Here is a 22499-nt window from a genome sequence, read left to right on the forward strand (position 1 = left end):
TTCGACAAGTAATGAAAATCAATAACCGTAAAAGAGCACGAATTAAATGGTTGCCCACCATAGCTAGAATCTTCTTCTTCTTACAAGACAAACACTACAGATATGTACACTCAACTGACAAGCACAGAACTTCTTCCTCTTGGAATTTTACCAAGATATCTGCACAATGCCAGAAAACACCAGCTAGCTAGCTAGCTACATACCCAGCATAAATCTTTGCTAACAAATATCCCACCGACATGCCTCCGATCCATCATCTTTCGCTTCTGATTATTAATTCAGGGCCAGTCAGTCTGATGCACATATGGATCGATCGATGCCAATTCGTGGGCTGCGAATCCAAATTTAGAGTCGCGTCAAATAGACGCGTTTTTCTATCATTTGCCCTAAACATCCTTCATTAGTTATTATTACAACAAATGCATTCATAATTAGCAAGAAAGATGCAACTAGCGAGAAGTATTTAGGACATATGACGGGGAAAACCTTTAGCTTAATGTTCGCCTTTCTCTGACCAAGACCGGCAAACCGCCGCTGAAAGTGGCGGTGAGGCCGGGCGAGAACCGTGGCGTTTCAACTGGTGAAGTTAGTTTGACGTGGAACCTCCGCAAAAGGCAAAGCACGACGCTTTTCAGCTCCACCAGGGCCACTTCTTTCCCCAAACAGACCCTAGGGCCGGCTTGGAAAACCGGGTACTTGAACGAGTTTTCTTGGAAGAAAACGCCGTCTTTCAGCCACCTCTCAGGCTTGAACTCCAAGCAATCGGGGCCCCAAATCTCCTCCATCCGGCCCATAGCGTATGGATGATAAGTCACCCTTGTTCCTCCCTTCACGAAGGTTCCATCAGGAAGATGATCGTCTTTTAGGCAGAATTTAGAATCGAATTGAATTGGCGGGTAAAGCCTCATGCTTTCATAGACCGTTGCTTGCAAGTAATGAAGCTCCAGCATTTGTTCAAAGCTTGTGAGGGTTTGGTTTGCCCCGATGACTCGATCAAGCTCGATTAGAATGGAGGATTCTACCTCCGGGTGGTTCGCCAGCAGCCAGAAAATGCTCGTTAAGGCCGACGCCAAAGTGTCCCGGCCGGCTAGGAGGAAGCTTATGATAATATCTCTCAAGTACGTTTCGTCGTTTACGGTAGCCATGAATCGAGAAAGAAGGTCTTTGTGTGTCGAAAACCCGACTTGTCGCCTTTGCCTAATGACCTCTTGGGCTAGAACTTTGATCGTCTTGATGGCTTCTCTTAGTTGCTTTTCACTACCCAAATTCAGCATCCTCTTTATCTTCCAAACCCACGGGGAAGCGATCATGGCTCGTTCGGCCGACAATTTGGAAGCTAGGTCAAAGGAGACGGCGAATTCCGACAAGGGTAGAGAAAGTTCTAGACACTTCGGATCCAAACCAAACGAAAATCTGCAAATACAATCAAATGCAAATCTCCGAAACACGTCCTGTAAATCTAAAATACCTTCTTCTTTCCCCGTCACGGAAGAAAGAAGCGGGACTAGCCGGCTTTCAATCTCATAATTCACAATTTCAAAGGCATACGAACGTACTGAGAGTCTCCCAAGCTCAAGACTCGCCATTTTTCTCTGGAACCGCCATAAATCGCCATCAACGTTGAATATGCCCCTTCCCAAAAGGTCACCCAGAATTGCAGAGAAGGGTTTTCCTTTCGGGTAATTCTCGAACCTCGTCTTGAGCATGTACTCGACGTTATCCGGGTTGGCGGTGATGGTGTTGCCAAGGACATGGACGTGGATGGTTCTGGAAGCAGAGTTTTTTAGGAGATAAGTGTACCAATCGCACAAGTTATTGAATTGGATCGACCAGGCTGCAGTGATGTAGGCTTGGCAAACTTGGCAGCTGCACCAAAGCTTGGGGCGAGCTAAATAGAGGAAGTATGGAAAGAGACAGATGAGGATGGCGGCGATGATGAGGTAGAAGATAAGGGAGGAAAAGGAGGCATGGAGAGGCTGCAACCACCATGAAGATTCAGACTCCATTGGAGATAAAAAGGATGAGGACGAGAAGAGACCAATCGAAGGGAAGGCGAAGAGATGGTAAATGCTATGTTTTTATATATACTTTTGAGAACGACACGTGCCCTGTAAGTTTCCATTAAACTACTCTATATATCTAAGTTCTTATTTACTAGAAAAATCACACAGATATACCAACAGACACTGGCTAGCTATGTGCACTTGTGATGTGTGATATTAGTTACAAAAAAAATTGTTTAATTATAATATGAGTTACGTGATATATTCTTACAAAAAGTAAGGCTCTAAATGGAAAATAAAAGATTAATATGTTATTGCATGGAAGAAGAATAAATACCAGCTAGAATGTAGTAAGCAGACACGTTTTGATATATTCTTATCCTTCTTTTGAAAGATAATATACTCTAGTTATTATACGGGCTAAATGTATAAGGTTCTAATAACCTTTTCCAATAATAGCATAGATAGCAATATATATGTATATATGGGGGTGTGTGTATTTATGGGTATAAAATAGTTGAAGGGACAAATTAAGGATAGGGCATGGAGCACGCATGGGCAGAGGAATGATGAATGAAGTACAGCTTGAAGAAGCAACTTTCTGCGTCAGCAGCTTCTGAGTATTACTGTCGAATTGGACACATAAATTCAATTCACACGTGCTTGTATTCCAGGCAATGAATTAATATATATCATCAGAAAAAGAGAGAGAGAGATATGTGTGCAAAAGAGAAGCAGTGGACAGTGAGCTGAGTAGTGGTGGTACTTTTTGCGTTGGTAAAGGGAGAATTGCTTGTTGCTGAGATGAGCTGGGGTAATGCAGGTGTGTCAATCAGTGGTCCAGCTCTTCTTTTTTTTGGAAGAATCACTGCCCCATTGTCTCACACCAGATATCCCAGCCATTCATTACCGACCTGGGAGTCTAGCTAGGACGACTTCTTTCACGTCTTCTGAGTCAGTAACTTAATTATCCTAAGTGTTTGGAGTGATTAATTGCAAGAAAATAAATAATTGAGCGTCCAGGATTAATGATGAATGTGAATCTTTTTATGCTGACGGAGTACTTTAGCCTGGCTAGCTTGTTTGTCTATTTCTTTCTTTCCTTCTTACCAAGATTTTGAGTGCAAGGGAGAAACTTTCCCCGTCCTTTCTGACAAACTACGAGTTTGACTTGCATTTGGTTTCATTACGGACGATGGTTTTAATCAGGTGGGAGGAGAATAGTGATACGATTTCTCACTCTTGTCACATCAGCATTTAATTATATATGTAACTTCTCCAAATTATGTGCGTGACAAATAATATACCACATCATATATCTTTTTATCGATCGGTCAAAAAAGAAATAAAAAGAACAAACTAACTCAACAAACCACCAACGACTTCTAGTAAAACATGAACATTCCTTAGAGGTTGCTTGATTTGAACCCAGCGAAAAGGAATGTCCCAGCCCAAACCATTCTACCTTTCGTGGGATTTTTTAGTTTCCAACTTCAAGAATCTATTAAATTATAATGTTTTTACTTTGCTAATATATACGTGGTTGAATTAATTTCTACTTCACTTGCTTTTACCCCCCTCCTATCTCCCTCTCACTCTCAGTCCACTCACTCTAGCTACCACAAGAGATTACAGAAGTCTGAAAGCTGGTTAATTACTTAAACTAATTAATCAGCCGCGCGTCTCTGATGATATATAGCACTGTTATATTGTTCAATTAGCCAACAATGGAAGGACAAATAGCAAGACATCAGAAACGCCAAACAGAGCCATTATTTATGCTTCAAAATTATATATGTAATCGAAGAGTGGCCGGTTAACTAATTAGTTCGCAATTAATTTGTTAATTTGCTTTTTCACACGGTCAAGCGGTTGTTTATTTATGAATTAAAAATAACGTACAGCAGTACAGTGCACACATTAAAAAGATGTGTTTAATAAAACTTTCATAATGCCTAATTAATTTGTGGGGTCGATCGACGATGATAATTAATTAGTTGATAACACCATATTATTATAATATATAATATAGAATAAATGCATATTGTCCTTGTAAACAGGTGAACGCAATGGGAAAAGCCATAACCAAAAAGGTGGCTCCATGCCAGTACTAGTCATCGCTATCAAAAAACTAAAAAGACAAAATTTGACAAACATCCACCACCCTGATGGGAAATTAACAACTATAAATTAATGCGTTGGGCTGTACATGAAGTTAGTGGCTATCCCAGGTTGGGCTGTACATGAAGTTAGTGGCTATCCCAGATTTCCAATATTGACCCAGAATTTTTTATCACGTGGCGTTGTCCCTACAACCCTAGATTCGAATATAGAAGAAGGGGGGTGTGGCTAATTAATTAGTTATTAGGTAATGATTAAATGATACTAAATGTATTTAATTTTTAAATAATTTTATTTATCTGAGAAGAAGACAAATGGGGAGAATGGTGGAGTGGACAGGCAGACACCCCTGTGCTTTTTTCCTATTTGTGGCAGGGAAGGGAAGGGAAGGGGGGTTAGGTAGATTAGATGGGAGCTTGCTAGAGTAGCTGCCTGCACCCTGCAGGTCGTTGGAATCTGCATCTTCAATATCCCTGAACTTGTCGTCTTCGGCCCAAATTATTGTGGAAAAGCATAATGAAAATTCTACTTGTACCTATCTCTTTTGCATTTTACAGTTATCTTTTATGATTATATAATTATTTTTTTAAAAACATTTTTGTACACTCATTTACATCATCCATCACCGTACTCGACCATTATCACCCATTATTGTCGACAATTAAGGAATGTGGCTGTCCATCATCGCACTCGTCACCGATCAAGAGGAACGTGATCACTCATTATTGCATCTGTCGACGATTATCATGAATGTGACTGTCTATCATCACATTTATCAACGGCTACGAGAAATGTTGGCGCCCATCACCATAAAACTCCCATTAGTAGCTGCATTGCCCATCATCTCTAGTGGTCGCGACGAATACAAATGCCCATTTATCACCCCCAAACCTCAAGGGTTTGGTGGGTTCAAACACTCCCAAACCCTAGGCCCGAACCCTTAGGGTTCGGGTGCTATGATGGCGGCCGTTGGTGAGAACGAGCCAACAAGAGAGAGAGAGATGAGAAAGTAAGTGTGATGATGGGTGGAAAGTGAGAACTGATGGCAGTTGCGTTCATCACAGCAGTCAACAATAGATGTGATGATGGCCGACAATGATGGGTGGCAATGATAGGCGGCAATGATAGGCGGGCGTTGGCGATGATGGGTGGTTGCAAGCAAGGTTTGATTATGGGTGACTATAAACAAAGGTAAAAGTGACTTTTTCTCTTAGGTGTTTAATTTTTAATGTGGATATAAAGAGTAAAAATCACGAGTGCATATAAAATTTTCGAGAGAAAGATGGTGGTGTGGTGTGCTTGACTGGAGGATTTTCTTTGTTTAATGATGAATGAAATATAAATATAAATAGATGAAAAATATTTTTATTTTTCTCTGATGAAAATTTTAATTTTTATATTTTAACTGCATTTACATTAATATCTTAATTTTTGAAAAAAAAAACCAAATATGTCCTTAATTCTTTAATAACATTAATTAACAGTCTAATTAAAAGGAAAACATTAATTTGCACAACTCTAACCTCTACGTATATAAATAAAATATATCCTCGCTAAGCTAGCTCACCAAATCTTAGATTAATTATTAAAAAAAAATAAAAACCTTATATTTATCATTGCATACTTGTAGATTATCTAATTAAATCATTACCTAATTGATGGCCTACTTTAATTAATTGTTCCACAACTTTCAAGTGGTATATGGTACGTACGTATATATCACGTCATTAAAAAGAAAAAGCTCCATTAATAGATTGGTTTTCGTCTATGCATCATAAAGTGACATTGTCATGTCAGCTAATTATTTACCCTTCTTGCAAGGCTTTATTTATTCGCCACCTTTAATTTGTTTGGTGGCAAACCTAGCTAGGATTATTAAACACTTATTTATTTTTATTTTTATACCTAAAGAACACTTCAATTTTTGATTGGCCCAAGTTTCTCTGTAGGTTTGACAAAGGACTGCTGCTACTAATTGTATCTTTCTGCAAAATATTTTTTTGATTTGAGTGACTTAAAGAAAATTATTAAGTTAATGTCATTGAAGATGCATGGTTCCAACTTATTAATTCGGCTTATATGTCTTTATTAATAAGTAATAAGGAAATCACAAACATCTACTCATCTATCTCAATTTTAAAAATGACCGCTAAAATTTTACAAACTATATTCTCATATATTGAAGAATTTAAACTAGCCATTTATTTCCATCCAACTCTTAAAAATAACTAAACACGAGAGTATTGGACACAAACTCCAAATATCTTATTGGCTCATATTTAGCTCACATCATCTCTAAAGAATCTAGAATTGACATTATTATTATTATCTAATTTGATAAATTATTTACTAACTCCAGATAACTAAGCATCAAAATAATGAAAAAATTCGACTTGCTTCGTCTCCAAAAAATTCAAGCCTATTTTTATTTAGTCTAAGAGATTTGCTTTTAATTCAAGATAATCAAGTTTGAGAATCTTAGAGAATAATTTCAAATATTTTCATTCATCTAGCTTATATAAAAGTATGCAACTACAAAACCCATAATGTTCTTATATATTTATTGTTCATTTATACTAAGTCGGATGACATCGGAGATTATACCAAGAAAATAATTCTCGCTTATCCTTAGCTAGATTTTCACTTCTTGACAACCAATCAAATTATTCCTAGATTTTTTTTTATAATAAAGTAATAATCTTTTGGTTTCTTTTCTCTTTCCTCGTGGAAGAATTCGTTCAGAGTAGGATTTTTTAACACAAAATCATCGTACAAACTTCTTGGTTGTCATTTTCGGCGGATGGCTAATTGTAGCAATGTATGAGCTCCTCACGCTTAACGTTTTATATCCATTCAGGAAAGACTTCTTCTTCTGGCCCAACAAAACAATTATATATATATATATATAGGTGATTTGATAGCACATATAACCTTCCAGTCTATATTCATCAAATAAATTATAAAAAAAGAAAAGAAAAGAAAAGAAAAATGTTTAAGTGTATGATCATGATGATGATGCCTGCCGACAACACATGAGAAGAGAAAATAATGAGCACTCAGAATATTACGTGAGCTTGCGCTTATTAATATAATTTACAACTTCTCTTGACTTTATCCACCACCCACACAAGATGCATGCATTTGGTTTCTGTTAGTTCACATGGGCCATATAACAAAACAGAATAAAATAAATCTTATAATTGAGTTCCCATTTGAAATTTTAATTGAATAGTGTCATAAAGTGCTGTTTAGAAATAATCGAATGATTTAGAGTTTGAAATTCTAAATTTATTGTTTGATTAAGTAATCGTTTTGAAGGATTTAATTAAATTCGTCTCTAATAAAAAAAAAAAAGATTTGAAATAATATTTAAGGTGTTGGGTAGGTTTAAAAAACACAATTTAAAGGGATTTATTTCCTTTTCATTTCATTTGGGTTTTGAGATATTTTAGTGTGTGTGTGTGTGTGTATATAGTGTTAAGGAGAATTAATTAAACTGGCGTCTCCAGCACACAAGTTAAGAAACTTGAAGCTATTTTAGTTCTTTATTAATGTACTAAATTAGGGTTAAGAGAGCAAGATTAGGACAATTTTTGGGGTTAAACATTCGACTAAACAAACACATGCAGAGACGTACATGTTTTGTTTTCCAACCACCATGCCTGGTTGGTTGAAGTATATAATAAACGTGAATTAGGTAGCATGTCAATTGATCACATTGGCAAAGAGTGTGATGTACTTGTATTAATTTATAGATCAAATGTATCGGGACATATTTGTTAATTTTATTATTGTATCCTGAAACACCAGTCAGCTTTAAAAAAAAAAAAAGCAAAAACAAACGGTCAACTTTAACCATATATATATACATATATATACCCACAAGATATGCACTATAAAATTCTTTACCTTATAATATGATAGATACCCAAAGCCCTCGTCATTTGCATCATCACAGCAATCACAATTAATGGAGCCCGATGGATGCCTCTTACACTAGGAGAGTAGGAGGACAAGCAAGGATCGACTGAGGAGGCTACTTGAAGCAAATGATGATGACCATCCTCTCACAAAATAAGAGACTTTATTTATTCATTACTATTATATTATTATTATTATTATCATTTGCCATTATTGAGATTTAAGGCCCAAGGCAAATAAAAATACAAGTAGGAGGAGGAGGAGGAGGAGGAGGAGGAGGAGAAACCAACCCTCTACAACCAAAAACCAGAAACAGCAGAACCACCATAGGATCGAGCTATAAGCTGGCAATAAACAGATATGAAAGCAATGCTAGGAAGGGAAGTTTAGGGGTGGATCGCTCGAGAACAACAATCTTGCTAAGGATAAAGGGATTACAATTTTTTAAGGGGATGAGCCAAGAAGGTCACATTCCACAAGAGGTAATGAAAGCCATCTAAGATGCTTCTCCAAGAACCAGTCATTGCAATGCTAGTAGAAACTACATAATGGGAAGAATAACCCTACCTAAAGGAACTATATATGTACACAGAGCCAAAAAACAATGCTCATGAACCACTTGTCGTGTGGGAGCTCATACAAAAGCATGAGAACAAACCTATCTTCAAAATCGTTATTGGTAGAGTGGCAATGATACTTGAACAAAGCTTGGAATTGCCAACTGTCTTTGGATAAGATAAAGACGGCCGAAGGCCTTAACACTATATCCCAAGATCCCACAGCTAGGTCAACAACAAAAGCCTCATGTGAAGATCAAAATCTCTAAGATTTAACCTTGACAAGAAAGTAGGGGAACCTTTAATCGAATTGCCAAAACCCTAACAAAGAAGATGCTAAGATAGGGAAAACAAAGTTTGTGGGGGAATTAGAGAGTAAAAGGACAAAGAGGAAAGCATTGGGTGAGGGGTGGACTTTGATTGATCAACAAGGAGAGGAAAGAGAAGGAGAAGAGAAAGCAGAGAACCAGAGCAAGGGAGACAGGACGAGGCTATAATAGGGTCATGGAGAAAAGGATCAATTATTGGGTTAGAGAGGGATCAGGGGGATGAGGGAAAACACTAGGCCAAGAGTTGATATTTTGAAGGGAGAGATGAGGAGTGGAGGATCAAAGGAAAGAAGGATCAGTGATGAGAATTGACGGTAAGATTTATGTTGAGGAGTCTGTGCAGCAATCGGCGAAATATTTTTAGGATTTTTAGAGAAAATTAATGGATATTATTGATCTCTCTAATTTAATTAAACAAGTTGTCAAATTATTTCGTTATTACTGAGAGACAAGAAACAAATTATTTTCATTATCATCATCTGAATATTATGAATTGGATTAGACTTTTAAAAGTTTTGTTTTATTTAGTATGGCCCTATTGAGATGAAAGCAGAGGGAAGAAGTAAAGCATCAGAGAGAAAAACAAGAAGCAAGGCATATGGTATAAGTAAAGTACAAACACATTGACATACATACGTGTGCGTGTGTGTGATTGGAAAAGAAACCAAACGGATGGAAAGGTAGGACACAGGACACTGTTCAAATTCGACACGGCTGTCCCAATATTTGCTTTGAAGGGGACGACAACTTAGCATAAAAGTTTTATGAGTAATAAAATAGATAGAGCAAATACCAAACAACGAAGAATTTCGACTCAAAACATTAACCCAGACTCCTTCTCTAACTGCATTGAATTTTATTCATCTGGGTTCTGGAAGCGCAAGTCTAGGTATGATGGCAGAGTAAATGATATTCATACTATTCTTCACTGTTAAGACCATCTTGGCAAGACTCTGCCCATGATGTCTGCATGCAGAAAAAGGTGAATCACTCTACTGAAATGCTTGTGGCATGCTCAATTATGTGCATGATACAAATAATTTTATATAGTCTTCTGTCAGTAGGATAGGTTTTTTCAGATGCCTTGGAACTTTGTTGGATGGACCACAAGCAATATCAGTATATGTTTCATCATCTAGACTCACTAGGCTGGAGATTTGTGCCAGCTATATGACGATCTTCTATCTATACGTTGAATCTGGTTTTTATTGGATCAGAAAGAAGCATCATCAACATATCGAGTGTTTATCCATCTTTGGCTAACAGACAAACAATTAGATATAATTGGGCGTGCCATAACCACCAATATATTCCCTGTCAACAGCAACCAATAATTTCTTAAATTTACTTGTTTGTTCGGAAGGTGAGCCAAAAGAAGCCACCTGAACTTTTATCCTAGCAACCAAAAAAAAAAAAAAAAGAAAAAGAAAAAAGAAAAAAGAAAAAAGAAAAGAAGCCACCTGAAACATGGACTGATGACTAGAGTCTTCTGTGATGGAAATAACATAAACCAAGTGCTATAATTTTCCTCAAACAAAGGTCAGGCAACAGTTCTTAGTGTCGGAATATGTTGAGCAGAGCTAAATGTTGGAAGCTTGCATGCCACAACATCCTAGCATAGCACGCTTTCTCCGTAAAGACAAAGATAATATCAGTATTTTTTTGATTATTTATTCTGTGCAGTGAGACAAAATCTTCACCTGTAATTTACTTTCTTGCCGAAATAAAAAATACGAGTGACAGGAGACCGCGCAAAAGTGATAATCCCAAGGATAATACCAGTATTACCAGCGTTCAGATACAAGGAAAGTTTAATCTGCATGTGAAAATACCACTTTCAGTTTACCATAAAAAGTAGTGGTCCCTCATAGGTACAGCCTATTATCTATCTAGTAATCTACTTGTAGGAAGTCTAGCCTCAAAAACAACTCCCCCACTAACATTCTTGGATTTTCTTATTGGGGTCACATCATTGAAACGTAACTTCAGAATTATGATTTAAAGACCTTTCAATCAGTAATCCAAAAATGTTCCAAAATTCACTGGCTGCCCCTTGAGGAAACAACTTATAACGCACATCTCCTTTATTCACCCATATCCAATTAAAGTATTCAGAGGCAGCATTTAATTAACCCAAGCAAGACTATGGAGAAATAGTGGAGGATAATAAATTAGCATATCTTCCCTTTCAACTTAAAAAGAACCCAACCATTGATGATCCTATCAAGCACTAACATAGAATCTAAATTTAAACAAACAGCAGCTAAAAGCAGCTCTAGAAAAGAAGAGAAGGAACCTCTGTGCTCCATCCTTGAGTCTTTGTTCAGGACCTTATCTCCCTCAGACATTCGGTGGGGTGGCTAGCCTACAATGTTGCTTCCTGAAAATTTGCCAGAAATCATCTTGTTTTTCCTTTTCAAAAGGACAGAGCTAATATTGAGGTGCAAAGAGTAAATACTCCCGTTTGATCTTGAAACATCCATGCCAATCTTATAAACAATTCTTGTTAATTACTATAGAAAACCGTATACAAGAAATAAAGACAGTTAGACAAAATATAGAGGGCAGTTCTATTAATTATATAGTTATTTGTAATGTACAATTAGACAATTTTTCCCTGTGTGTAACTGTTTCCATACGAGTAGTTATCATTTGTAATATAAATGTATCCAATCCAAATAATAGATTAAGGAGTTTAAAGTGCAAAACTTCTTCATGGTATCAAAGCGGCGAGATAGAGAGTTCAAAGAGAGAGAGAAAGAGCAAGAAAAAAAAACACTGCCATAGTCGACCACTACCCATCTCCTTCATCTTCATCCGCCATCAGGCATGACACAAAGCTGCACTTCGGCATTGAAGATGGTAGATGTTGGCGGAGAGTCGTATCAGTCGTCCTCATAGAGAAGATGAACAATCACTCACACTAGAGAAGGCGGAGAGGACTGCCAAGAAGTCTCACGTCAAGGCATTTGCCAGCATCACCAAATACCCTAAGAGGGTGATTCGCAAGGACTTGGCCAATAAGACTGCTAAGAAGTCTCGTGTCAAGGTGTTCATCAAACTTGTCAATTATAACCACATCATGCTTATTCGCTACATTCTCGACGTTGATCTCAAGGAAATTGTCTTGGTCAATGCTCTCCAATCTCGCAAAAAGAAGAGACACAAAAAATCAAAGCCTAATCAGCCTTTGAGAGATCTCAAGACTCTAATCTAACCAAACCCCACGATGTTTCCAACTTTTCCTTGACCCATCCTCAATGCAGAACCTTTGTAGAAGAAGCCTCACTATTTCCGTCAAGGGGATCTCACAGTCATACAATATAGAAAAGGAGAATCAATAAAATCGGGGAAGAAGAGATGTCGACACTTCTCTCATCCATGCATTTGCCTTCATAATGCTCTTCTTCTTCATCATCATTGGCTTTTCCAACTTCTTCTCCTTAGTCCAATAATTATGCGCATCATTAAATAGCGTTTTCTCTATTTTTTCCAGAAGCAATGCGCACACAGAAAAGCCTTTCTAATATCAAACAGAAAATTGTGGTGGAATGTGTTTTGCATGCAAGATGGTGCAATCATAGCCCCAGTTGCTGCAATTGAAAGTGAAATTCCTTCAGAAAAATTGAAAGAAGGGGTTGTTGTCAGTCATATCTCTAGAGGAACTGAAGGATGATGTATGTGCAATACCAATAAAATAAACCTATTGTCAGTGAAGACACAGGAAGTTGGAATAAATTTCATCCTCCACGAGATGGTACAAGACATTTGGGATGCCATAGAGGAGAAGTATTTCGACCTTGAAGACACAAGAAGTCGAAGAAAATATTGTCCTCCATAAAGACGGCACAAGAAATCTAGGATGCTGCAAAGGAAACATATTCTGACATTGAGGACATAGCAGAGGCGTTGTTAAGGAGATCTCTTAGTTAGCCAATATCTTAGTCGTCTAACTAGATATTAACAACAACTCAACATGTTCAAAGTGACCTAAACAGACAGGCACTTCATAAAAAGAAAAATTGAAGGTGGACAAGGATCTACTGAAGACTCAGTTTGAAGATGTGAAGATTCAAGCTGGGCTTCCTTAATATTTACAGTCCAGCTTGAGGGGTGTTATGTAGAAAACCGTATACAAGAAATAGAGACAGTTAGACAATTAGACAAAATATAGGAGGGTCGTTCCATTAATTATACAGTTATTTGTAATATACAGTTAAGTAGTTTTTTCTTGTGTGTAACTATCTCCATATGAACAGTTACTATTTGTAATATAAATGTGTCTAATCCGAATAATAGATTAAGGAGTTTAAAGTGTAAAACTTCTTCAATTACCATAAAACAATAACTCAGTCCTCACAACTCTGAATATCTTGTGATGCATACGTCTTTGCTGCACAAGTGTTTTCAGGGAAAAAAACCTGATGCTGAACAGCAAAGAATTGGCAGAAGATTGAAGAAGAAGAGAAGAAATTGAAGAAAGAGAAGTAGGATAGGGAGGAAGAAGACCCAAGAGAAAGGGAGAAAGGAGAGATTCTACTAAGAGGAAATTCAGCAATTTGTTTTCAAAATCAATAATCTTCTTTCTAGTTACATCCTAGGCCTGTTTATAGGCTAAACTAAAACACAAATATTCTGGTTACAATTATATAAATAAATAAAAATAAGCTAAAATCTAAAAAAATAAATCAAAAACTAATTTCTTATCAGTCTCCCCAGGTAGGAGAACCAGTCTTCCAGTTTTGTGGACTCTCACTGCTCAATCACCCAACCATAAGGAAAGTAATTGAATGGCTGTCTGTCATGTCACTGGTGGCTGATCTTTTTTGTCAATAACAACTAGATCATATGGGAAGAATTTGTTGCTATATGTAAAGATTTTGCTGACCTGCAGTAGGCTCCAATAGGAAGGGGTCTAACAGTGGCAATATAATCTAAAATAATGTTACATTATCTGTGTGTCAAACAAAAGGGCAATGGTATTGGGACTTTAGGCTCTGGATTATCATCAATGAATGGGTCAACAAGAGGATCATTTAGATGAGTAGAATGACCTTTATATGCAACAATGTTCTCAACATCAAACATAGAGTTAACACCAAAGTTAAGTTATACATCATGATGATATCTGTTTGTGAGTATATAATGGTGGATAACACGGTTAGTGAGATTCGAAATATAAAATACAATGGGGAAAATATGATTTAGAGAGTTAAAATAGGTCTATGAAAATAGGTTTAAAATTTGAAAATAGCATACAACAATAATTCACACCAAATTTGTAAACAGAACTTTAAACTGGAAAAGGAACTAATACCACCTGTTTTTAGGCAAAGATGGTTGTTAATGGGTATGGCTGTGGGCAAATTAATCTAACTACGCTAAATTTGGTTTTGGTTTAAGGGCCTAGCTGGCAGTAAGTTATTAGTTTTAGAATAAAGCATCTAAAGGTTTTTGGAATTCTGAAACCCAAAGGGTGGGTTTTGAATGGGCTAACAAAGAATTGGGATTAGGTGATAACTCTTTTGAGCCTCAAGTATTGGGTTCAAGAGGATGGACCATTTGGTGCAAAGAAATTATACGGGTTTGCAAGATGAGTCACGGATAGGAGAATGGGTCAGTTTCTGGTCTGGGTTAACAAAAGGGGTTGAGTTCAATTACGGGTCTTGATAGGAACAAAGGAGTTCAAGGGCCTGGGACACAGAAAAAAGGGGACGTCTGACACAGGTGAGGGTGTGAATGGACTTCTCAACATTAGCTAGGGGTTCAAGAGAGATGACGAGGTGTCAGCAAGGAAAGATGACGAGGTGTCAGCAAGGAAAATCAACAAAGGTTTGTGTGATGAGGATCATGAGAATCAACTGAGGGGCTTTCGCAAGGTTGTTGATTGATCTTCAATTACATGAGGGCTTCTTTTATGTATAAGAGAAGATTGTGTAAGTTGCCGCCAGCACCATTTGGAGCTCCCAAACACATGAGTTCCTTCCCTTTTTTGCTGTGACTTGAACCCCCAACAACTCTAGAGGTTGTCCTTCCAAAACTACTACTTGTTTGGTTCTTTCCTAAGCTGTTTGGGCACTTTTCGAGTCTTGGACAACAGCTGGAAACTTGGGACTTGACACAACAATCTCTCAAATCATTAGACTGTTGGGAAAATCGGGCAATTTTCTCCAAAATCAAAAGCACCAAAATAATACCCGACAAAAAACTATTGAATATAAAAATAAACAGAACACCAGAAAATTAATGAGGTTCGACCAATATGGCCTACGTCCTCGGACACCACCAAATCTTCACTAATATCAAAGAGAGAAAATACAAAGTGTGTAAGAGAAATACACACACAAATGAGGGGTACAAATGCAATAAATGCAAACTTGTTGGGATGCTTTTAACAAAGGGGAAGGGAGCATTAAATAAGGCTAAAGAGGACCTCCCTCCCGCTGTCCAACCGATGTGGGATATGGGAGGGAGCCATAAAAAGTCAACAAATCTCCACCTTGGCGAATCTCCCAAATCCCAACCAAAAACCTCAACAATCTCTTCAAAGAATCAATCATCAGTAGGTGTCTTCAAATGCGCTATGAAGCGCCAACTTCAAATACTAAGGATATGAATCAAGTCCAAACAATGTTGGAACTTGATTGCTGTTACAACCTTAGTCATCATATCAGTAGGATTTTCAGCAGTTGGGATCTTCTGAATCTGAATCTCTCCTTCTTCCAGAATTTCCCGTACAAAATGATATCTTACGTCGATGTGCTTTGTCCTTGCATGATAAACTTGGTTCTTTGCTAAATGAATAGCACTCTGACTGTCACAATGTATCTTGATGTACTTATGACCAATTCCCAATTCATCAAGCAACCCATAAAGCCAAATAGCCTCCTTCATAGCCTCTGTAACTGCCATGTACTCCGCTTCTGTGGTAGACAGAGCAACTATAGACTGTAAGGTAGACTTCCAACTGACCGGTGCCTTTGCTAATGTGAACACATAACCAGTCGTAATCGACGTTTATCCATATCACCAGCATAGTCAGAATCACAATAACTAACTATGCAATTATCTATTTTCTCATCCTGCTCAAATACTAAGCCAACATCTACGGTGTTCAGAATATACCGTAGAATCCATTTCACAGCTTGCCAATGTTCCTTTCCAGGATCATGCATATACCTGCTCACAATTCCAACTGCCTGTGAAATATCGGGCCTTGTACACACCATAACATACATCAAGCTACCAACAACTTTTGCATACGGAACCTTTGACATATACTCCTGTTCCGCAGCACTCTTCGGAGATAAAGATGCATTAAGTTTGAAATGAGGAGCTAACGGGGTACTCACAGGTTTTGACTTTTCATTCGTGCCAAAACGTTGTAGTACTTTCTCCAGATATGATCTCTGAGTCAAACAAAGCCTTCTTCTTTTCCTGTCTCTTATTATCTCTATGCCGAGAATCTTCTTGGCTTCACCTAAATCTTTCATTTCGAACTCCTTATTCAACTGAGCCTTCAGTTTTTCAATTTCTCCACTGTTCTTAGAAGCTATCAGCATATCATCAACATATAGGAGAAGATAAATAAAAGATCCATCTTGTAGCTTGCGCAAATACACACAATGATCATATTTGCTTTTTGTGTACCTCTGCCCCAACATAAACTTGTCAAATCGCTTGTACCACTGTTTCGGAGATTGCTTCAATCCGTACAACGATTTGTTTAGTTTGCAAACCCAATTTTCTTTATCAGCAACTCTGAATCCTTCTGGCTGAGTCATATAGATTTCCTCTTCCAAGTCACCGTGTAGAAACGCGGTTTTCACATCCATTTGAACTAGTTCCAAATTCAATTGCGCTACCAAGGCCAACAAAATTCTAATGGAAGAATGTTTCACAACTGGAGAAAACACTTCATTATAATCAATACCTTCCGTCTGAGCGTAGCCTTTAGCCATCAACCTTGCCTTGTAGCGAACATCATTCTTGTCAGGAAATCCATCTTTCTTTGCATATACCCATTTGCATCCAATTGCCTTCTTTCCCTTCGGTAAGCTGGCCAGCTTCCATGTCTCATTCTTTTTAAGGGACTGCATTTCTTCATTCATAGCTTTCGTCCAATTTTCATTTTCTGAACTTTGGACAGCTTCATTGTAAGTGGCAGGAACTTCATCATTTACAATTGGAGATGCATAGGCCACCAAATCGACAAATCGAGCAGGTTTTCGAATCTCTCGTCGTGGCCTTCTTGTTGTTGTGGAGGTTCTTGGGTTGGAACCTCTTCTTCATCTGACGACTCCTCTGGCGCAGGAGTGTCTCCACCTGATTTGATACTTACTGCTGGGTCAATTCTTCTTTCAAATTCCACCTGTTTTGGAGTATTCTCCACTTGCTGTGGAGCATCATCAAACTGCTGCACAGCTTTATTTGTTACCTTTTCCAACATGGCAAATTCATCAAAGGTAACATCCCTACTAAAGATTATCTTCTTCAATTCCGGACACCAGAGCCGATAGCCCTTTATTCCAGAAGTGATCCCCATGAACAAAGCTTTCTTTGCTCTTGGATCCAACTTGGATTCCTTAACATGATAGTATACAGTGGAACCAAAAACATGTAAGGAATTATAATCATTAGCAGGTTTTCCTGACCATACCTTGAAAGGTGTTTTTCCACAAATAGCAGTTGATGGCAACCGGTTAATGAGATGACTCGCATATGTCACAGCCTCAGCCCAAAATTGTCTACCCAACCCAGCATTGGACAACATACACCGAACTTTCTCCAACAACGTTCGGTTCATGCGTTCTGCCACCCTATTCTGTTGTGGTGTATCTCTAATTGTAAAGTGTCGAACAATACCTTCATCTTGACAGACCTTATCAAATGGATCATTTCTATACTCACCACCATTATCTGTTCTGAGTCGTTTGATCCTTCTGCCAGTCTGAGTTTCCACCATATTTTTCCATTTAAGGAAACATCCCAACACTTTATCCTTTTTTTTCAAAGAATACACCCATACTCTTCGGGAATAATCATCAACAAAGGTTACATAGTAGTGTTTACCTCCCATAGATGTTGTCTTGGATGGTCCCCACACATCTGAGTGAACATAATCCAGAATACCCTTGGTATCATGGATTGCAGTGCCAAACTTCACTCTCGTCTGCTTCCCCTTGATACAGTGCTCACAGAAGTCTAATTTGCAGGTCTTGACGCCTTCCAATAATCCTTGCTTCGCTAAAATTTGCAAAGATTTTTCACCTGCATGTCCCAAACGCATATGCCACAGTTTGGTTACTTCTGTATCCCTGTCATCATCTGAAGCTACTGCTGCTGTTGTCCCAATAACTGCATTACCCTGATAGTAATACAAGTTATTCTTCTTTCGTATACCTTTCAATATTACAAGTGCGCCAGAGAACACCTTCATAACTCGATTTTCTGCAGTTACCTTCAATCCTTTGGACTCCAATGTTCCCACAGAAATGAGATTCTTTGTCAAACTCGGCACATATCTTACATCTGTCAGTATTCTGGTTGATTCATCATGATTCCTCAAATGGATTGTGCCAACTCCGGTTGTTTCACAAGGTGTGTTGTTTGCTGTGTAAACAACTCCTCCATCAAGTTCTTGAAAGTCAAAGAACCAATCCCGATTAGGACACACATGGTGGCTGCAACCCGAATCCAAAAGCCAAGCTCCAAAATAGCTTGTTGAAGACGTAAGAACTAATGAAAGGTCTGAATCCTCATCATTAACTTCAGCAATATTTGAGACGACTTTCCCTTTGTCAGATTTGCCCTTAGCTTTTAACTTTGGGCAGTCCTTCTTCTAGTGGCCTTTCTCCCGACAAAAGGCACACTCATCTTTGTTCGATCTGGGTTTCGAACTGGACCTCCCTCTCCTTCCTTTCTTCTGGCTTTGCAAACGGCCTCTTACAATCAATGCTTCTGCTGCGCCATGCGTTGTTTCCTTTTTATCTTTTTTTCTCAACTCATAGCTATACAAAGCAGCACAAACTTCACTAAGAGACACCTGAACCTTCCCGTGAAGCAGAGTCGTCTCAAGAAATTCAAACTCCTCGGGAAGGGATCCCAACAACATCAAAGCCAAATCCTCATCTTTGAACGTTTCATCTAAATTCATCAAATCAGCTACCAACTGATTAAAGGTAGTGATATGATCATTTATCGTGGTACTAGGAACATAAGTAAAGCGGAACAATCTCTTTTTCATGTAGAGCTTATTTTGACCGCTTTTCTTCAAAAATTTCTCCTCCAATGCCTTCCATAGTATACCGGCAGAATTTTCCTTCGAGAATGCATACTTCTGCTCTCTGGACAGGCATGATCGAATTATACCACACGCCAATCGATTGATGGTCTTCCAATCTTTTTCTTCAACATCTCCTGGTTTCTTTTCTTCAATGGCGATGTCTAGACCTTGCTGGAAAAGAGTGTCTAGAACCTCGCATTGCCACATGCCGAAATGACCGAAGCCGTCAAACACTTCCACTGCAATTCTTGTATTCGCCAAATTCCTCACCCAAGTGGACGAAGAAGAAGCTCCCGATGTGGATTGTTCTGAACTCTTTTCGCCTACCATCTTCTATATTCAATAGTTATCAAAGCGGAACAATCCAAGAAAATCTTTTCTGATGTGGAAGATCAGACACAGCTGCAACCACAGAGCATACTAAGAAAAACTTGGCCAAAAAAAGGATCTTTTCTTATGTGGAAGATCAGACTCAACTGCAACCACAGAGCATACTAAGAACCTTGGGCTTTGATACCAATTGTTGGGAAAATCGGGCAATTTTCCCCAAAATCAAAAGCACCAAAATAATACCCGACAAAAAACTATTGAATATAAAAATAAACAAAACACCAGAAAATTAATGAGGTTCGACCAATATGGCCTACGTCCTCGGACACCACCAAATCTTCACTAATATCAAAGAGAGAAAATACAAAGTGTGTAAGAGAAATACACACACAAATGAGGGGTACAAGTGCAATAAATGCAAACTTGTTGGGATGCTTTTAACAAAGGGGAAGGGAGCATTAAATAAGGCTAAGGAGGACCTCCCTCCCACTGCCCAACCGATGTGGGATATGGGAGGGAGCCATAAAAAGTCAACATAGACACCTAACACTGTAACGAGCTATCAATTCTTCAGCTTGCATAGCATGTTGACATGCACCTTTAAGATTAGAAAGTCACATGATGCACATCCCAACCTGAATTGCAATTTTCACACCTGATAAATAATGGGTTGTAAGTTATTCATCCTTCTTGTTAAGTCCGATGAGAATTGACAAGTTACAAAACTTGCTAGTATACTTGTCAAGGCTTAATTCATATTGCCACAAATTATTGAATCGCTTGTATAGATTCATTATGTAATCAGCTAAGAGAAATTGCTTCCTCAATTTTGCTTTAATCAATTCCCATGTATGAATCTCCAACTTACCATGTATAGCACATTGCTCCTCTAACCTTTTACACCATTGAAGTGAAAATTTTCTTTCAATATCAACTTCAAAAACAACTTTTTTCTCTCTTCAAACATCATCTTCCACTCAAAATAAGTCTATAAGTACTCCATGCACATAAAACAACATATCAAAATCTTAATCCCACCATGTGGAATCACTACATGAATTCTGACTTGCCAATTATTTCTCTTTACGGCCTTGTTTTCTAAAGTCTTTTGCATGCATCCAGCATGAAAATCTAGAACTTCAATCTCAACTCCAAAATTCACTAGTGCTCTTGTTTACCTCTCCTCAAGTCTACCATGTTCGGGTTGTTCATGAACTATGGGATTATGAAACAGGTTAAAATATTTATTACCTCGTTCAGGTAGGCCTACTATACAGCAGTTCCCTTCCGGTGCCTCCCTATGGGCATGGGCTTCAGCATGGTCTCTATGCAAGGTTTGCATCTCTTGCATAAAGTTGCTCTATAATCCTTTGTATCTCAACAGCTTGGTTCATCCTTGGAACTCTTGCTTTTCTTGCTACCATCACAAAATAGATTGTTCTTCGTCTCTACTATCAAATTGACGGGGGCAAATAAAAACATGCATGCCTATAGAGGGCAATAAAACTTAGAAAGATAGGCACTTGAGATTGAAAACTATAGCCAAAGGTTGTCTTCTGGGTTTCAAACCGGGCTAAGAGAAAAAAAGTTCTGTTAAAACAAAAATCTCATAAAATGTGAAAATTCCTTCCTCACATTAAAAGAAAACTTTATATATTCACAAAAATCCTAATAAAATAAAAGGCAATCGTAGCCCTTAAAACACATAATCTCAACCATTTAAAACAAACTAATAAAAATAACATTAAAAAAAGCATAGAGGTTCCTAAAATAAAAATATTAAAGTAACTGGTTTTATTTGCTCATGCATCAGAAAGTTTTGAGATTGAATTTATATTAGAATTATGAAATATGAGATTCTTCATTTGGTGAGGATGCTAGTATTTACAGAAAAAGAGTTTGTAATGACCCGATCATACACCGTTACTATGCCAAGGTGTTACAAGAATTTTGCCATGATCTAATCCCATGTCAATAGTATGGCACGAAAAAAAAAAATGACTATATAAGTTGGCCCTCGTAATTTAAAAGTCAATTTGAGCTAGCAATCTTGATTGAGAAGGTGTTTGGCTCAGCAGTTTGGTCGCTTATAAGCTATCAGTGAAGCTTAAACACTGTATAGCTTATTTAGTTATATGTTTGTGAAAAATTAAAGAATTCAAATGTTGCTGAGCTTAAATACTATTTGATAGCGTTTTAAAAAAGCTCCCCCCCCCCCCTTTCTAAAAACATTGTTTATAGCTTATTTAGTTAATCAAGTATTTTACAATTTTACCCTCCAACAACTATCATATTTTCAATTTTTTCCCTTTCTTTCATCCATCTGTCTTCTTTCTTTGGCTGCCTACCTCTAGCTCCTTCGTTGTTGTCACCGCCTCCTGCCTCCAACCCCATCGTTGTCGCAGCCGCTGCCTCCAGCTCCTCCATCGCGATCGTCGCCCCCCGCCTCCAGCTCCTCCATCGCCGCCTCCAACTTCTAGCAAATCCATATATTTTTAATAATTGTATTAATATATTTTTTTATAATTATATATAATTTATCAACATGTAATTGTAATAATTTTATTAGTTGGACATCAATTTATAATTTATTTTTATTAAAATTAATATTTTTATAAATTTTATTTGTATTATTCAACAATATGTTTATTTTAGTATTTTTGTTAAGTTCTGATAGTTTATCACATTTTTTAAATCAAACACATAATTATATAAATGACAGTTTAAAACACATTTATTCAAACACGTTATCAACTTAAACATTAGTAAGTTTTAAAGTTTTACATAACTTTAAGTAGAAAGGCTTAAATCCATCTAGGATAAGCCAAAAAGATAAACATATATATGTATGTATGTATATGTTTATGGGATTTCAAATCCCATGATGTTACAATGTTACAGGAAGATCCCACATTTGAAATCCCTAACCATAAACATATATATATATATATGT

At 37.6% G+C, this 22499-nt stretch overlaps 1 protein-coding gene across 1 annotated transcript; it reads right to left on the reverse strand.

Moving 5' to 3' along the window:
* LOC127789796 (cytochrome P450 94C1-like) lies at positions 1–2044 on the reverse strand. The gene has a single exon (XM_052318794.1). The coding sequence runs from the start codon at positions 2004–2006 to the stop codon at positions 489–491; it is 1518 nt and encodes a 505-aa protein (XP_052174754.1). The 5' UTR covers positions 2007–2044; the 3' UTR covers positions 1–488.
* Positions 2045–22499: the final 20455 nt, after the last annotated feature.

Source organism: Diospyros lotus, chromosome 14, assembly GCF_014633365.1.
Source record: "Diospyros lotus cultivar Yz01 chromosome 14, ASM1463336v1, whole genome shotgun sequence".
Lineage (NCBI taxonomy): Eukaryota > Viridiplantae > Streptophyta > Magnoliopsida > Ericales > Ebenaceae > Diospyros > Diospyros lotus.

Coding starts and splice junctions, on each gene's coding strand:
- LOC127789796 (XM_052318794.1), bottom strand. CDS start 2,006: ATGGAGTCTGAATCTTCATGGTGGTTGCAGCCTCTCCATGCCTCCTTT.